This window comes from Vipera berus, assembly GCF_964194415.1.
Source record: "Vipera berus genome assembly, chromosome: 9".
NCBI lineage: Eukaryota > Metazoa > Chordata > Lepidosauria > Squamata > Viperidae > Vipera > Vipera berus.
In genome coordinates, this window is record NC_138212.1 from 5,327,375 (window position 1) to 5,344,673 (window position 17,299).

General features: G+C 43.3%; 1 protein-coding gene across 1 annotated transcript; it reads right to left on the reverse strand.

Annotated features, from left to right (window-relative positions):
• Positions 1 to 2,090: 2,090 nt before the first annotated feature.
• Positions 2,091 to 6,028, reverse strand: LOC308671921 (phospholipase A2 inhibitor and Ly6/PLAUR domain-containing protein-like; the record flags this gene model as incomplete). The annotated part of the gene is made up of 5 exons (XM_081334419.1): positions 2,091 to 2,492; positions 3,433 to 3,579; positions 4,473 to 4,621; positions 5,163 to 5,292; positions 5,971 to 6,028. The coding sequence occupies 5 exons, from the start codon at positions 6,026 to 6,028 to the stop codon at positions 2,323 to 2,325; spliced, it is 654 nt and encodes a 217-aa protein (XP_081190545.1). The 3' UTR covers positions 2,091 to 2,322.
• Between the last annotated feature and the right edge of the window lie 11,271 nt (positions 6,029 to 17,299).

Consider the following 17,299-nt stretch of genomic DNA (forward strand, 5'->3'; position numbering starts at 1 on the left):
GCGCAGGTTAGAAAAGTCAGTGCCCTCCTAACCATACCCAAGCACTACGAATTTGTTGGCGATGTCCATTTTGCTCTATGAGTTCATGGTGATCTAACCCTAACCCTACGTGGAATTTTCCGCCAATGGGATTTTCCCATGTATTTTATCAGGAAACATAGATAGCACAGGCTAGAAAAGTCAGTGCCCTCCTAACCACACCAAAGCACTACAAATTTGTTGGCTATGTCCATTTTGCTCTATGAGTTCATGGTGAACTAACCCTAACCCTACGTGGAATTTTCCGCCAGTGGGATTTCCCCATGTATTTTACCAGGAAACCTAGATAGCGCAGGCTAGAAACGTCAGTATCCTCCTAACCATACCCAAGAACTACGAATTTGTTGGTGATGTCCATTTTGTTCTATGAGTTCATGGTGACCTAACCCTAACCCCAAGTGGAATTTTCCACCAATGGGATTTTCCCATGTATTTTACCAGGAAACCTAGATAGCGCAGGCTAGAAACGTCAGTATCCTCCTAACCATACCCAAGAACTACGAATTTGTTAGCGATGTCCATTTTGCTCTATGAGTTCATGGTGACCTAACCCTAACCCTAAGTGGCATTTTCCGCCAATGGGATTTTCCCATGTATTTTACCAGGAAACATAGATAGCGCAGGCTAGAAAATTCAGTGCCCTCCTAACCATACCCAAACACACATGTATCAGACTCGATACACATGGACCCTGCATGCACCAGTTTAATGATTTTGCCACCAACCTGCTACGCTTGATAGGGTGATTCAAGTCCACATGAACCAATGATCAAATTTGGAAAAGTTACCTTTCAAACTTGGAAAATCCATTGAAAAAAGGTACCGGAACTCTGTTCCAGTGCATCCTATGACAAAAAAGCACTGTATTTATTTGATTTATATAGCCACACATCTAGTATCTGTTCTTACTTTAGTAGGACTGGGCAAGACGTGGTTGAGAAAGGCATGTGAGGAAACCTTTGGTGGTCCTGGAAGCCCTCGCAGAAGATAACAAACCAAGCCACCACTCATCAGGGTGGTGCCTCTGCTGAGATGAACAAACATTTCATCTGATTCTTCCTGCTCCCCTCATATGCCCTGTGATCTCAGCCAGAGAGAGAGAGACTAGATAAATGTGGTGTCAGAGATATTCTTCTACCTACTGTAAATAGAGACACAAAATGACCACTGGGAGGCACAAAATCATACAGAATGGAAGCAAGTTCCAATTTCCTGTTGGCTTTCCCACTGAATTTTCTTGTGGGAAGTTCACAGTGAGCAGCAGAAATCTTCCTTTCCTTTCCTTTCCTTCCCTTCCCTCCCTTCCCTTCCCTTCCCTTCCCTTCCCTTCCCTTCCCTTCCCTTCCCTTCCCTTCCCTTCCCTTCCCAGCAGGCAGGTAAATGGGAGTGCTGCTGGGTGTGGGATGTAATGAAAGATTATGCAAGTGGCCAGAAGTTTTGAGGAACATTGAAAATGTATTGTAGCAGGAGGAGGCTGGCAGTGCTTAAGCAGCCACAACTGTCCAAATTTCCCCAAATTTAATTCTCTTGGGAGTCATGGATTAGCCCCATTTTGAAAGTTAGCCCATTGGAGTATATTGGTTTAAAAAACTGCCTTATGATGTATCAATTCATCCAGTTAAAGATTACAGATAAAAGAGAGAGAGTGTGTGTGAGAGAGTGAGTGAATAAGTGAATGAGAAAGAAAGAGAGAGAGAGAGAAAGAGAGGGAGGGAGGGAGGGAGGGAGGGAGGGAGAGAGAGAGAGAGAGAGAGAGAGAGAGAGAGAGAGAGAGAGAGAGAGAGAGAGAGAGAGAGAGAGAGAGAGAGAGAGAGAGAGAGAGAGAGAGAGAGAGAGATGTATTATAGAACTAGAATGCCTGGACGATGTGTGGATGATTGGAGGATTGGATGGATTATTGGATGATTGGATGGAAGGACAGTATAGCTGAACTGAAGTTGAGAATGGGTGGCTTAAGAGGAGGGAATAACCACTTCATCAAAGCTATCTTTGATGAAACCCACCTTAAAAAAATACACAGACACAAACACTTTCATCACCACAATTTATTTTCATTATGATTGAGTAGAAACAGAATGCTTAGAGGAAACCCATATTCCCCTCAGCTAGTAGCCTAAAACACAACATTTCAATCCTCTAAGTTCTGCTCCTTTGTAGTCTAAATTCATACCAAGTTCTTAAGATTGCTTAACCCCAAACCATTGTTATTCTTACCACTAAAGCTCTAATTTCCTTCCCATTTTTACAAATCCTGAAAGGCAAGGGAAGAAGGTTATATTCTGATTACAGGTCAAAAACAGCCTTATCAAATGAGAGTAGAAGACTGTTGCACTCTCTTGAAAGGGTATTGATTACTGCAAGGCCATTGGCCAGTTTCACCTCTCCTCCAGGGAAGGAACATACATTTGGTGTTGTACATCCTTGGAAATTACCCTCCGCACGAATAGCTCCAACTGTGGAGGAAAAAGAAAGAAGAAGGATCTTTGAGACTTTAGTATGAGGACATTAGGAAAGAAACATAATTTTCCTCTTGACGATACTCTGAGCTTGGCCACAATTTGGGGAATTCTTTGCACTTGGTTGATGATGAAGTGCTTATATCAGTTATGAATAAGAGGACATCACTTCTGTCCTCATGTCAACCCTTGTAGGAGAGCAGAATAAGAAACCCTAGTCATCCATGTCATACCACAGGTAGTCCTCGACTTACGGGCACTATTGAGCCCAAAAGGTATGTTGCTAAGTGAAACATTTGCTCAGCGAGCTTTCCCCCATTTTACATCCTTTTTTGCCACATTTATTAAGTAAATCATGGCGGTTGTTAAGTTAGTAACACGCTTGTTAAGTGCACCCCAACTGACTTTGCTTGTTAGAAGGTCGCAAAAGGGGATCACATTACCCCGGGGCACTGCAACCATCATAAATACGAGTCAGTTGCCAAGCATCTTAGTTTTGATCACATGACCAAAACAACTAGGCACAAAGATCATTTCCCCCCTTATGCTTCACTCTGCTGAACACCTGATTCCCACAGTACGGTCTTATGTTTAAGGACATTTACTCATGTACTATGGCTGGCTTTATTGCTATTATCCTTCTCGTCTTTTCTACTACCTACTCTTCTTGGTATCTTATGATCCTCTGCTGTTTTTGTGTACACTGAGAGCTTATGCACTGGAGACAAATTCCTTGTGTGTCCAATCACATCTGGCCAATAAAGTATTGTCTCCTCTCCTCTCCTCTCCTCTCCTCTCCTCTCCTCTCCTCTCCTCTCCTCTCCTCTCCTCTCCTCTCCTCTCCTCTCCTCTCCTCTCCTCTCCTCTCCTCTCCTCTCCTATCCTATCCTATCCTATCCTATCCTATCCTATTCAAAAGAAGATAGATTCCACTCACATGTGTCCATGGTAAAGTTCAAGTTTATACATTGACTCTCTTGCTCAAGACAGAGAACTGGCTCAGTTGGCTGGGGAGAATCTTCACGTTTTGTGTACGATCCAGGGCAGATCAATCCATTGGTCCTAAGTTCCTTACGGAGTGGCACTGCAGAAACCAACCCAAAATTAGCAAACATTTTCAGGGCCACCATCCCTTATGAAATCCTACGTCCTTTCACATTCCAGTTTCCAGAATTCCCAGCCAGGACAGGATTTGTAATCCAAGTATCTAAAGGTAGAGCTGGACCCAGAGTGAGGATGACGTCTCAGTCCATCTGCTGCACCCATCACAAATGTAACAATAGCAACACCACTTAGGCTTACATTACTGCTTCACAGTGTTTCAGATTCCTCCCTAAAAGGTTTACAGGGTCAGTCTATTATCCCCAACAATCTGGGTTCTCATTTTACCAACTTCAGAAGGATGGAAGGCTGAGTCAACCTTGAGCCGGTGAGAATCGAACTGCCAACCTGCTGGCAGTCGGCAGTCAGCAGGAGTAGCCTGGAGTACTGCATTTTAACCACTGCACCAGCACGGCTCTTGAACATACCCTGATGCATATTCTGAAGCTCCCCTTCAAAATAGATGGCAATTTTTCCTCTTGACCCAATGTAAGCCCTTTTGAGAGGACAGTCAACAGTGCTCACTTCTCCTGATGACAACAGAGCTTGGCATCACCCAATGGCTGATTACTGCCCTAGGTAGCCATTTCATCCTGGGTTGCTGGACTGCCATGTTCTCCACTTATACATAGCTGCCATTTTTATTACCTTATGGTTTACATAGCAATGGCTTGCTCCAATAATGAACTTTCCTCAACTCTCACCCCCTGAACGTTTTGCTCCATGGAAACTTTTGAGGCGAGCGCAGGAGTGCTCTTGCTTTGCGCTTAGGCTGGGTGAGTCATGCTCCCCTTACTTTCTCACTCCTTGCCCACAGTACTGCCAAGTTTAATTTTCCCTGCCTTGTCCAAAGATACATTGAATTCAATTACTTACATAGAAGAGGGAGGGCATTGCAACCATCTGACTGGCAACACTGAATGTTTAGTTGAGAATATTTTCCCTGTGCAGAGGTTATACTGTAAAAGCCATCAAGACATTGCTCAGCCTTTGCGCAACTCTTAGCTGTGTAACTGAGTGGAGGACTACCTGTGAAACAGAGATGAAACGTTGGGATTTACCAAAAAAAAAAAAAAGAAAATAAAAGAACGGTTTAAAAAGCAATGTGCTCATTGAATTACTTGAGATTCCCTTGCATTAATCAATGTTGGTTGGTTTTCCTTAATAGGAGAAAAAGCACAGAAACAGGCATTTCAAGGCACAAAATTACCTCATGCATAATTCAAGATGGCTTCCTCCATTTATCTCAGGCAGGGAGGGAGAGTTAGTTTTGACTGGTGAACGTCTGGAAACTATTCTGTACAGTTAAATGAACACTGAATCCTTTTCTTTCCCCTAACACCTTCCCCCTAGTATTATGCAGGTACGATAGAGCAAAAAGTAAATAATATTTTTTCTACATAACATTCGTAGTAAACATAACCCAGTGAAATTGGCAGAGTGTGTGGACATTGCTTGAGGCCAATGACTGCAATGCAACTTCAAGAAAACTGAATTATTCCTTGATGCTCGAGATACTAAGTGACGATCATATTGACTGCCACCTAAACTGAAAAAATGTGTCACTCACTCAGAGTATGGCAGAATGTCAAAGAAAGGCAACGTGTTTGGTCTGGTTCACACTCCACTAATGTCATGTCCTCATTTTTACATTCTCCATTCACGGCAAAACATGTCTGGCATTTTAGAGATGTTACTGCAGAGGAGAGAAACAACATGGTTACACATCCAGTGAGCCAACCAGGTTATGCAATAGCTATATAAAAACCCTTTGTGGACTTCAAAATTAATAATGTTTTTCTAGGGGTGTATCCCAAACCATTTCTAAAAATGCTTTGAAGGTTAGAAGGTTAGAGATTGAAAAATATGGATATCTGAAATTAGCTCAGCTTTTAGCTAGAAAAAATGGCTTTTCATTCAGTTCTTTCGATGAGATTCTCTCCCAGACACTTCCTTTTATTATGGACCGAGAGCAGCCTTCTAAACAAACTGAATGCATGTCAGCTTATTAAGAAGCAACACAGAGTACAAGGCACAAAAGTCAGCTTGGAGGCTTTGGGCCAATGACTCCTTCTTAACTCTAGGAAGGATGTTTCGCAAGTCACCTTCAAAAATACGGCCAAGTAAATGGTGACCTGTTCCTGCAGTCACCAGAAGCGAAGACGGACTCCAAAGACCAAATCTTAGCCTCCTGCCTATCCCTCAGCTATCTGGCTGTTGGTTCACCTCCTCCTTCATTGAACGAGAGTCTGCTTTTATAAAACTAAAACGAGCAGAAAGCTAAAGTTGCCTGTCCAGCCACGTGTCCTTATCCACGTAAGAAACCTCCCTCTACCAAGTCTCTGGAATCTCAAGGTTGAATAGTAATACTCACCACCTGTCAGTAAGACCGAAGAGATGAGACAGAAGGAGACAACAAGACCAGCAGCCATTGTGTGTGTGGAGAGAGAGAGTGTGTGTTGCTTTCCTGAAGCCAACTATTGAATGTGTTGAATTTTATAGTTCTTGGAGTGTGGCTCCACTGTGGGATGTTTTGGAGAACTTCCCTCCAGTGGGTGGAATGGAAGACATAAGTGATCATCAACTCCCACACAAAGTAGAGTAATAACAATTTGCACAATGAAATGGGGAAAGGGGCAACGCCAACGGAGAGCCAACAAGTTGGGGTTGTTGGGATCATCCTACTGGATGATCAGTCAGTTCCACAAGAGCTGGTTCCGATCATAAGTAGCGGACTGCAGAGTAAATATCTCCCTTCTCTTTTTATTTTTTATTTCGGAAGGGAGAGTGAGAGGATATGTGCCAACATGTCCAAAGAAGGTCAGTGTTGATGACGGAGGATATCATTTTGTTTTTAATTCATTGAGAAACAGCATAGTCCCATCACTATTACATGGCTATTCACTGGAGGGCCCGGCCAACACAGCTCGTTTGCAGAGCTTTTGATGGAAGAGAACGAAGGAGGTCGCTGTGGGATGTTGGACCTTATTAAAGATGGAGATTTGTATGTGTTAAATTTGTATGGTATTTTTGCATTGGACTAATGGAGTTTTCTGTGAGTCGATAACAGATGAATTCCTAAAGGAAATCAACTGTGACTCTAGAGTAGAGTACAGTAATAACAGTTTGCACAATGAAATGGGGAAAGGGGCAACGCCAACAGAGAGCCAACGAGTTGGTTGAGCCTTTGTTGGGATCATCCAGTAGTTTAGTGGGTTCTCTAGGTGAGGCAAGGATTGATTCCAATGATAAGTAGGGGACTGCAGAGGAAGTCTCTCCCTTCTCTTTTTATTTTTGTTTTATTTCGGAAGGGAGAATAACAGGAAGTTTGCTGTGTGCCAACATGTCCAAAGAGGGTCAGTGTTGATGATGGAGGATATCATTTTGTTTTTAATTCATTGAGAAATAGCATAGTGCCATCACTACTACTTGACTATTCACTGGAGGCCTTGGCACACATAGCTCCTTTGCAGAGCCTTCAGTGGAAGAGAATGAAGAGAGGTTGCTGTAGGATGTTGGACTTTATCAGGGATGCATATTTGTATGTGTTAAATATGTATGGTATTTTTGCAACAGATTAATGGAGTTTTCTGTGAGTCAATAACAGATGAATTCCTAAATCAACCCTGTCTTTGGAAGCTCAGTTACTGAAGCTGAAGCTTGAACACTTTGGCCACCAAATGAGAACTCATTGGAGAAGACCTTAATGTTGTGAAAGACTGAAGGCAAAAGGAGGAGGGGACTGTAGAGGATGAGATAGATACTTGTAGTGAAGATGAGTTTGGGCAGACTCTGGGAGACAATGGAGGATGGGGGACCTGACATGGCTGTGGTCCATGGGGTCATGAAGAGTCACACATGACTTAGTGATGTGCGGTGGGAGCCGTCCTCCTACAACGGAATAGGCACGGGTCCTTGCAACCGTGTGCTTACATGTCCAGAAAGCTGACAAACACCGAATGGGCTTGGGCAATCTAGGAGTAAAGAAAGCCCTAGTTAAGGCCGCAGAGACGAGTAAAGAACAGGCAGACATGACAAAGAGACCCTTTAAACCCTTCCAGGTGGGGAATTTAGTGTACCTATCCACTAAATATCTGCGGCTTCAAGTACCCTGTAAAAAATTTGGTCCCAAGTTCCTAGGGCCTTTCAGGGTGATACAAGTTATCAACCCTGTGATGGTGCGGCTCCAGCTGCCCAAGTATCTGGGTAAGATACACCCAGTCTTTCACAGCAGCCTGCTAAAGCCAGCTGGGGTATCACCCCATGGAACAGAGGAGGTGGGTCCAGGACCTATACACGACGGTCACTTCGAGGTACAGGAGATCCTCGACTCTAGGGTGCGGAGGGGGAGGCTGCAATATTTAATATTATGGAAGGGTTATCCCATGACAGAAGCTTCGTGGGTGAAGGAGATGGATGTCCATGCACCCCGCTTAGTTCGGGCATTCCATCGCCAGCATCCAGGGGAGCCAGGTGGGGGAAGGGCAGAACCTTCCGGTCGGGTGGACGATCATTCACGTGTACCCTCTTGTCTTCCAGGTGGAGTCCTGGTAGGGGGAGCCACCTGTCAAGGAACACAGTTAGATGAACTAATTCTACCTTATTGTAAAGCTACATTATGAAAATCTTGCAGGTCTGAAAGTACAATTCTCCCCATCCTTTTTATAGCCCAAGGGACTAGCGAGTGTCGCTTCTGACTTTCTTGTCTTTCCCATTATCTAGTTGCAGACTCTGCTGTGTCTTAACTAACCAATCCCTTGATGGTGTCTCTTCTCCCAGTCTCCCTTTCCCATATATATTACAAGAGGACATCTTAACAAATACCACAAAAAGGTGATGTAAGTGCAACTGTAAGAGCAGTGGGGGAGACGTTTGGCAACACAAAACATTTCCAGAAAGAGGCCCAGCTTAAGAGACTGTGCAGTCCCAAGTTGATAGGGAGGAGAGAAGTGGTTTGTGGTAGTCACACCCTAGAATTTCTCACAACCTAGGTAAGAAATTTACAACTTTAGTTTGGCAAGATTCTGTCAATTAGGTGTAAACTAATAAAGAATTAGACTTGATTGGATCTTGTCCCTGCCTTGGGCTTGACAGAAGCTTCTGTATGAGAAGACATGGCTAGTAACATACAAAGAGCTTTTATTGTGTAACAAATCTCTAGAGCTGAGAATGGGTGACATTAGAGGAGGGAATGACCAGTTTATCAAAGCCACCTTCTCGTGAGCATTCAAACCCTCCTTAGAAAAATACACAGACACAAATACTTTCGTCGCCACAATTTATTTTCATTACGATTTAGTGAAAATGGCATGTTTGGGAAAGAACCATATTCCCCTCAGCTCGTAGCCCAAACCATAGCATTTCAATCCTCTCAGGTTCTGATCCTCCATATTCTAAATGACTGCCAAATTACAAGTAAATTACTGCTTCTTCACTTCACAAATGTTTCATTTAGCTACAGAAATGTTGAGGCCAATTGTGGTCATGAGTCAAGGACTACCCGTATTGCATAAATAACCAGAGCTCACCATTTTACGCCTCCCTGTTTATTTGATGTACTAGCCAGGCTACAACATTCAACATTGTTCTATGCAAATATTCTCAGAATTCATCAGATGACAATTTCTGCCTTGCGCTTGGAGCGCAACACTGCAAGCTGGAATCAGTTTGCCCTTACTTCCCTGTGTAGCCTTTTACACACCAACTTTTTATTCTCCTCTGTATTTCTACCCCTCCTTTGTATGTGATCACTATTTACATGTTTATACCTTCTATCCCAAAAGGGACGCGGTGGCTCAGTGGGTTAGGACGCTGAGCTTCTCGATCGGAAGGTCAGCAGTTTGGCGGGTCGAATCCCGAGTGCCGCGTAACAGAGTGAGCGCCTGTTACTCGTCCCAGCTTCTGCCAACCTAGCAGTTCGAAAGCACATAAAAAGGCAAGTAGAAAAATAGGGACCACTACGGTGGGAAGGTAACAGCGTTCCGTGCGCCTTTGGCGTCTAGTCATGCCGGCCACATGACCACGGAGACGTCCTCGGACAAGCGCTGGCTCTTCGGCTTTGAAACGGAGATGAGCACCGGCCCCTAGAGTCGGAAACGACTAGCACGCATGTGCGGGGGAAACTTTACCTTTACCTTTACCTTCTATCCCTCTTACACACCTTTTAGGTTTCTACTGCATATCTCTGATACCATCTATATCTCATTATGACTTTCCATTTTATGTAACTCTGTATTTGTCTTTTTAATGACTATATCCACACCCTTATAGTATGTTGGTCTACCCTTGTAATGATGATTCATTTGGTTGTTATCAGAAACAATTCAAGGTAACCCAAGTTCTTGCTCAACAATAGAACTCAGGTGTGTTTCCAAAATTAGAAGCTTTATTTGCATAACATGACAAAAGGGACTAGAGCTAGGGTTGACTTTAGGGTTGTTTTTTGTCTTATTATGATAAATGAACTGAGCATTATTCAGCATGCAAAGAAAATGGGATTACAGGTAATCCTCGACGTATGACCACAAATGAGCACAAAATATCTGTTGCTAAGTGAGACATTTGTTCAATGAGTTTTGTGCATTAGGCAGGATTAGAACTCCTGGTTTCTCAGTTATTAGCTGATGCTCTAACCACTACACTAAACTGGCTCTCTCTCCAGAGACTGGACAGCCATTCGTCTGAAATGGTATAGGGTTTCCTGCCTGAGCAGGGGGTTGGACTAGATGACCTCCTAGGTCCCTTCCAACTTTACTATTATGATTATGATTACGATTAAGGCATAGGCAAGGGCTAATATGCTTCTTAAAGGTCTATGGAGATTCTCAGTCATCCAGGTCATGGTTGTCCCAAAGGTGCTTTTTCATGGGTCAACTGGACTTTTTTTCTTTCTCTTTGAAGACGTTTCTCTTCTCATCTAAGAAGCTTCTTCAGCTCTGACCACGATCCTGTCACAGCTGAAGAAGCTTCTTGGATGAGAAGCGAAATGTCTTCAAAGAGAAAAAAGACAGTCCAGTTGCTCCGTGAAAAAGCATCTATGGGATGCTTCTCAAATGCTCTGAAACTTTCTCTTCCTCCCCCTTTTCTTTCTATTAATCACCAGCTGATAAAAAGTTCCACCTTGCTTTCATTTAACCCAAACCTGATCTGCAAGAGGGCTCTTTCACACAGCTAGCCTGACACAGAAATTCAGAAGTACTAATTATCATGATCCCCCAAGAAGCTTCAATCCTCTCCATGTTCTGCCAATTTTAGTTAGTGCAAATTCCTGACATGTCATTTAAGGATATTGTGCCCAGATAGTCCACCCTCATCTTGCAAATCCCATGGCTATGTGGAGAATTTGATTATCCTTACTGCCAACACTAGAACGATGTTCACGTTTATTGATATACAAAATTATCCTTCACCAACTCTGCATAAAACCAAACCATTTACTGCAGGGGTGTCAAACTCAATTTCATTGAGGGCCGCATCAGCATTGCGGTTGCCCTCAGGGTGCCGGGTGGGTATGGCCTGGGTGGGCGTAGCCTACTGGGTGGGCGTGGCTAGAGTGCGTATGGCCTACTGGGTGGGTGTGGCCAGCTCTACATCGTTCGCATCAAGGGTGCCTATGGGGGCCTGGGCAGGAGTGGGACAGATCTGAGGGTCTCTGGCAGGAGGAGGGTCTCTGGGCCAGGGCCAGGGCAGTGGGGGCTGTTCTCTCACTGTTTCCAGGATGGCTTCATGGGCCGCATGAAACCACTTTATGGGCCGGATCTGGCCCCCGGGCCTTGTGTTTGACATGTCTGATTTACTGCCTTATATTAGTGGGCTTACCTGTAACTGCTAGAGAACAAAAATGTAGAGAGAAAGAGATTTCATGATGGCAAACAAGTACATTTTTTTAAGCCTGGGAGAAATGTTCCTAGCAGATGGTGGTCTCCGGAGTCTCCAAACTGAAATGAACAAAGATGTTGTCTCCACAACAGAAAGTGATGATGTTACCTAGTTGGGTAATGAAACATCTGCAAGAAAGCATCTAAGCTCAGAGAGCACCAGGGACCCCACATATACTGAGCTATTCAAATTTTAGATCTATAGGGATCTCTAGGAATAAAGATGTAAAGTGAATTTCTGCGTGCAGTTCATCAAAGTGAATAGGTTATGTTCTCGGTCACTTACTGCACATCTCTAACCATGGTGGTGCTGTGGTTAGAATGCAGGCTAACTCTGCCGGCTGCCAGCGGTTCGATCCTGATCGGTTTCAAGGTTGGACTTAGCCTTCCATCCTTCAGAGTTCAGTAAAATGAGGACCCAGATTGTTGGGGGCAATAGCTGACTCTGTAAACTGCTTAGAGAGGGCTGCAAAGCACAGTGAAGCGGTATATAAGTCTAAGGGCTATTGCTATTGCTAATTAATTTCAAGCAACAGTTGCATAAACAGCACGTAAAGTGAATATTTATTTATTAAGAAAAAATATATGACTGCTCAGCTCATTCACTGTGACTCCTGGCAGGTTACAAAGATTAGACCCTCCCCCCCCCATTACCATATCATCAAGAACAAGAAGAAATGAGAGGGGTGTTGAGATGAAAACTGATTGAATTAAATACATCTAAAAAAAATCATGGCGACCTTACCACATTTCTTGTCGAGGTTTTTTAGAAGTGGTTTGCTGTTGTTTTCTTTCATGGGCTTAGATGGATGGGCCTAAGGTCACCCCACTGGCTTTGTGTCTAAGGTGGGACCAAAACTCTTGGTCTCCCGGTTTGAAACTTGATGCCTTAACCACCACATCAAAATGGCTTTCTATAAAAATAGATTTGGCTAAATGTAACTTAAACAAATAAATTAACTAAAGCTAAAAATGAGTGCATCCTTGGATAACCTGAAAGACCAGATTGGAGACAATTTGTCGTGGAGAAAAAAAAATCTATTTGTCTGGCTTTTAAGAGTTGGCAATAACTTGATGGCACACGATCAAAAATAAACCGCAAGATACATAAGGAATGATTATATTCACCGTCTTTAAATTTCCCCCTTTCAAGGCATGCAACATTTTTGAAACTTCCTCCAATGTTTTCTGCTATTTTTAATAATACTTCTTATCAAGCAGTAACTTTGCTTCAAGCCAGAAGTGGCTTTGGACATGTGTGCCCTTTTGGCTGCAGACACGTTCCATTGTTATTTCTCTGCTCAAGTCTTGGTTCAGATTCTGAGGGATTCACAGTTTCTGCTTGAAGCCGCTAGTTGAAGAAAACCTTCTTCACAGCTTTATCTGTGCGAAAGATAAAGTATTTCCGAGGTAAAAGAACTGAACTGAACAGAACAACAGATTTGGAAGCGACCTTGGAGGTTTTCTAGTCCAGGGGTCCCCAACCTGTGCGCCACAGCCCGGTAGTGGGCTGTGGCCTGCTGACCACTGGTTTGCAGGACAGGCTGGCCAGTGTGTGCGTGTGCGCGCGCACCCCCCCACACACTTGCACTAGCACAGCAGCCGGGCACAAAAACGGGCCATTGCCGCTGTACCTCAGGGCGTGAAAACAGGCTGCCGCTGTGCCTTGGGGTATTGAAACAGTTCACCACCCCACCACAGGGTGCAGAAACAAGGCACTGTGCCTCGCAAGTACAGGGCAGGGCTAGTATCATATGGGCACTAGCCCTGCCCCGTTGGCGGTGCACCCATGCTCACACCCCTGTACGTGTGCATGCACACGCATGCACGTAAATTGCTTCCCTCACTCTTTTCCTCCGGTCCGCCAACCGACAAAGGTTGGTGACCTCTGTTCAACATCCTGCTGAAACAGGAGACCCAACACCCTTGCAGACAAATGGCTGTCCAATCTCTTCTTGAAAACCTTCAGTGATGGCGCACCCACAACCTCTGTAACAAACCCTTGCATGTTGTCCCTCAAGTCTAGGTCACCTCCTGTTTGGATGACCATAATTGCTCCAAAGTGTTTTATAGGGGACTATGCCCTCAGAGTCTGCTCAGAAGCTTCAACTGGTCCAGAATGCAGTTGGTTAGTCTCTGGGTGAATTCTGACTCAAGAACTGCCATGGTTACCGGATTGTTTGTAGATGTTGGTGCTGGTTCTCAATTTCAAGAACCGTTATCGTTTAGGATCTAAATACACTGTCTATGCAGCAATTTATTCTGGCTGTTTTTGCCTATCCATCCAGAGCTGGAAAAGGCCTTTGCCTGGCTCCTGTAGCTCAGCAGGAGGAATCTGTTGGGATCCTGCAACTGGGACTTCTCTAACACTGCCCTTATGCTTTGAAACTGTTTCTCAGCTTTAGCTAAACAGCTAGGTTGACACAGAGTTGCTGTTGTTAAGAAACATTGGAGAATGGTGTGCTATGTCCATCTTTCAAAGCTCTTGGATGAAAGACAATTTATCAATTATACAGAGCCTCGGTGGAGCAGTGGGCTAATGCCTCCTTCAGTAACACCAGCTGCCTGCAATTAGTGCAGGTTCGAGTCCCACCAGGCTCAAGGTTGACTCAGCCTTCCATCCTTCCGAGGTAGGTAAAATGAGGACCCAGATTGTTGGGGGCAATTAAGCTGACTTTGTAATAATGCCGCTTGGGGGTGTGTGTGAAAGCCCTAATAAGCAGGCATATACATAGAATGAAGGCTACTGCTAAGCTTGTAAGCCGCCCTGAGTCTTCGGAGAAGGGCGGGATATAAATGGGATTAAAATAAAAAATAAAAAATAAAAATCAAGCTAACAAGTGGTAGATTTTCCCGCAAGATTTGTGAGTAGAATAGCGACACCGCATTGCATTCAACATCTGTCGGGCTCCTTCATGAACTTAACTACTCTCTTTTTTTTCTCACCTAGAAAAAGGTGTTTGGTGGTTTTTTTTTTGAAGCTGCAGGTTGCCATCTCTAGTTAATAGGGGTGGCAGTCCATTTTAATGCCCAGCGGTTGTACCTACAGCCTAAGAGTAGAAGTGGACAGAACTAAAAGAGAAAAATATCCAGGATGGGCCACTCTACAAAAATCTCCATTATGTCGCAACATTACAAAGGCTGGTTCCGTTGGAAGTCCTGTTTAGAGTGGATGGAACAATATAAAGTAAACATAACACCCAGGTGTGCAAATTTGGTTTGAAGGTGGAGTCTTTATTTCATGCTTCCTTGGATGACGAACAAAATCAATAATACACACACAGATAAAAAGTGATTCCCCAGAAAGAGCTAATGTAGAGAAAAAAGTAAAAACTGTTCTGTTCAGTTCATGGACACTTTGATGTATCTTTTATAGAAACAGAATACTTTTTAACCAAGAAATTCTTTACAGTTCAGGTTATCTCCAGGGGTTTCTGGTGATATGTGATCCAATGTTGTTTCTTAGCTTTTCAAGATCATGTATGTGTGGGTGTGTGTCAGAATCCATTTATATCACATTCATAAATGTATGTTTAAAACATTATCCCCCCCTCCCGGATTCTGCCATCTCCTGAGGAAGGAGGAGCGGATGTGGATTCCGCCTGCCTTAGGTTATTTCAAAGACCAAGGGAAAACTTTTGAACTGGGGGAACAAAGGGGAGGGTTAGGGAAGAAGGCATCTGGCCTGTGTCTCCATTTCAATCTGTAAAGGAAGAAGGCAATAACCATAAAGATCTGAAGTTCCCTTTTTCCCAACGAAAGGGATGACACGAAGTAAATGAAGTGGGGTTGAACCGGGAACTCTTTATAAAGTTTCAATCTGTAAAACAATACCAGGTCCTGTCTTGTATTTCCACAAACAAACATGTCCTAGTAAAAATTCCTTTTGGACTAGAACTGGCTCCAAGAGTTTTTGTTTTCCTAAGACGTGAATTGGGGTGAGTCCTGACAGTGTGGGTGTACACATGAACATATTGACTCCTGGCAAAATGTGACTGGGTTGGGAGCTGTTCCCAAACACTGAAGAAAAGTGATTAGTTTATTGCACTCGCTTAAAAGCTGTTACCATAAGAGAGAGGATGGGCTGCAATTAAATTGTCATACAACTTTGTGTGCTTGCAAAACACGAAGATCAAGACAGAATTTACAGTAATTTCTGAAGGTAGATGGCCTGGTCTCTCCTACCACTGAGGAGCAAATTCTTCTTATCTTGGTTTCTCATTTTTTACCAATATGTCAGATTTGGTTTATTATGTTTGAAGATTTTTTAGTTTCCACTTTTTAAAATGAGCTTTAGGCCATTCAGATCTGTTTTATTCTTTTGGAGTTTTGCTAGGTAAGAATGTGTGGATTGGGATGGCAAGATGTAATGACCTAATTTGTAATATTTGTTACTGCAAGTTAATATTTTTGAATAGGATGGCATTCATGAAGGGTAAGTTTTGTTTGTAAAAGTTAATACAGTTGGGCTTTAATAATAAAGATGAGTTTGATCTTGAAAGATGTATGTGTTGTAAAAGTTATCTTTTAAATTTTGTCCTCTGACTTGTTCAGAAAACCCCTTGGCTATTTTGTACATTTTAAAAAAAACCTATTCATGATTGAGAATAAAATGGGCTGAGATATCAAAGTTGCCAGCAGCTTTGGTGTACCACCATGTGCTTGTTGATTGTGTTAATCAGCTCTCCTTTGTAATGAAAATGACCTTTGTAATGAAAATGACCTTGTTAATTTAGCCTCTCCATGTAATGTTTTCCAGATGGTTGAACATTAAGCCCCATTATTTTTTGTCAACATGATTGTGATCCAGGCACTTGGCACCCAGCTTGTGATTATGATGTGAGAGTGAACCACAACGCTGGTGGAGAAGCTGGCAGGAAGTCGCAAGCCGCAGTCCCATGAGGACCTCACTTAGCAATCTGCTTGATCCTCACTTAATAAGGGCAACCAGAACTGCTAGAACAGCCATGGCTAAGTGACGTGGTCATGTGACATCACACTTAGTGATGTCACATGATTCTGGTAATTCTGGTCCCAATTGCTGTCGTAAGTTAAGGACTGCTTGTCCCAAAGGTGCTTTTTCAAAAGGCGACCGGACTTTCTTAGTTTTTCCTTGAAGACATTTTGCTTTTCATTCAAGAAGCTTCTTCAGTTCTGACTGAATGATGGAGGATGAAAGGATTTCATCCTCCATCTTTCCATCCTCCACCATTCATTCATTCATTCATTCATTCATTCATTCATTCCATCCTTCCATCCCAAAGCACCTTTGGACAACCATGGGCTGGATGACCGAGAATCTCCACAGACAATAAGGACTATTTGTAATGCTTCTCTCACATTGAGCAATGCTGAAGTCAAAGGCAAAATAAGTGCAGTCTGACTGTTTACTTTTCTAATCACGTACTGCTCAGAGTCTTAGAGGAATACAGCAGAAAAGAAAATATGATGGGACAGATTCTCCTCGTACTAGATGGCCAGATGTCAAGTATGAGTTCTCTGAAGGATTGCTAACACATTGTGGGTTCAAACTCGCTCAGAAGTGGTGCAAGTGGTTGATGTCATTCCAATGGCTGCAGAGCCAAAACATTGCAGCCTAGAATGCCAGCCTTGCTCTCAGCTCACTGAGACAGAATATAATTTATTTAACCTTAGCCACTGAAGTAGTTAACCATAATTGTCTAGTTAGGGTTTCTGGTTCTACCTTGCTCCATAGAAGTCAGTTTCTTTGTATCATCCTCTCATATTGGAAGAGTTGACTATCCATCACAGGCCAGCATTCGTGGTCAATAAGGAAGAAAAAAAAGTAATCAAAGGAAAACTTGG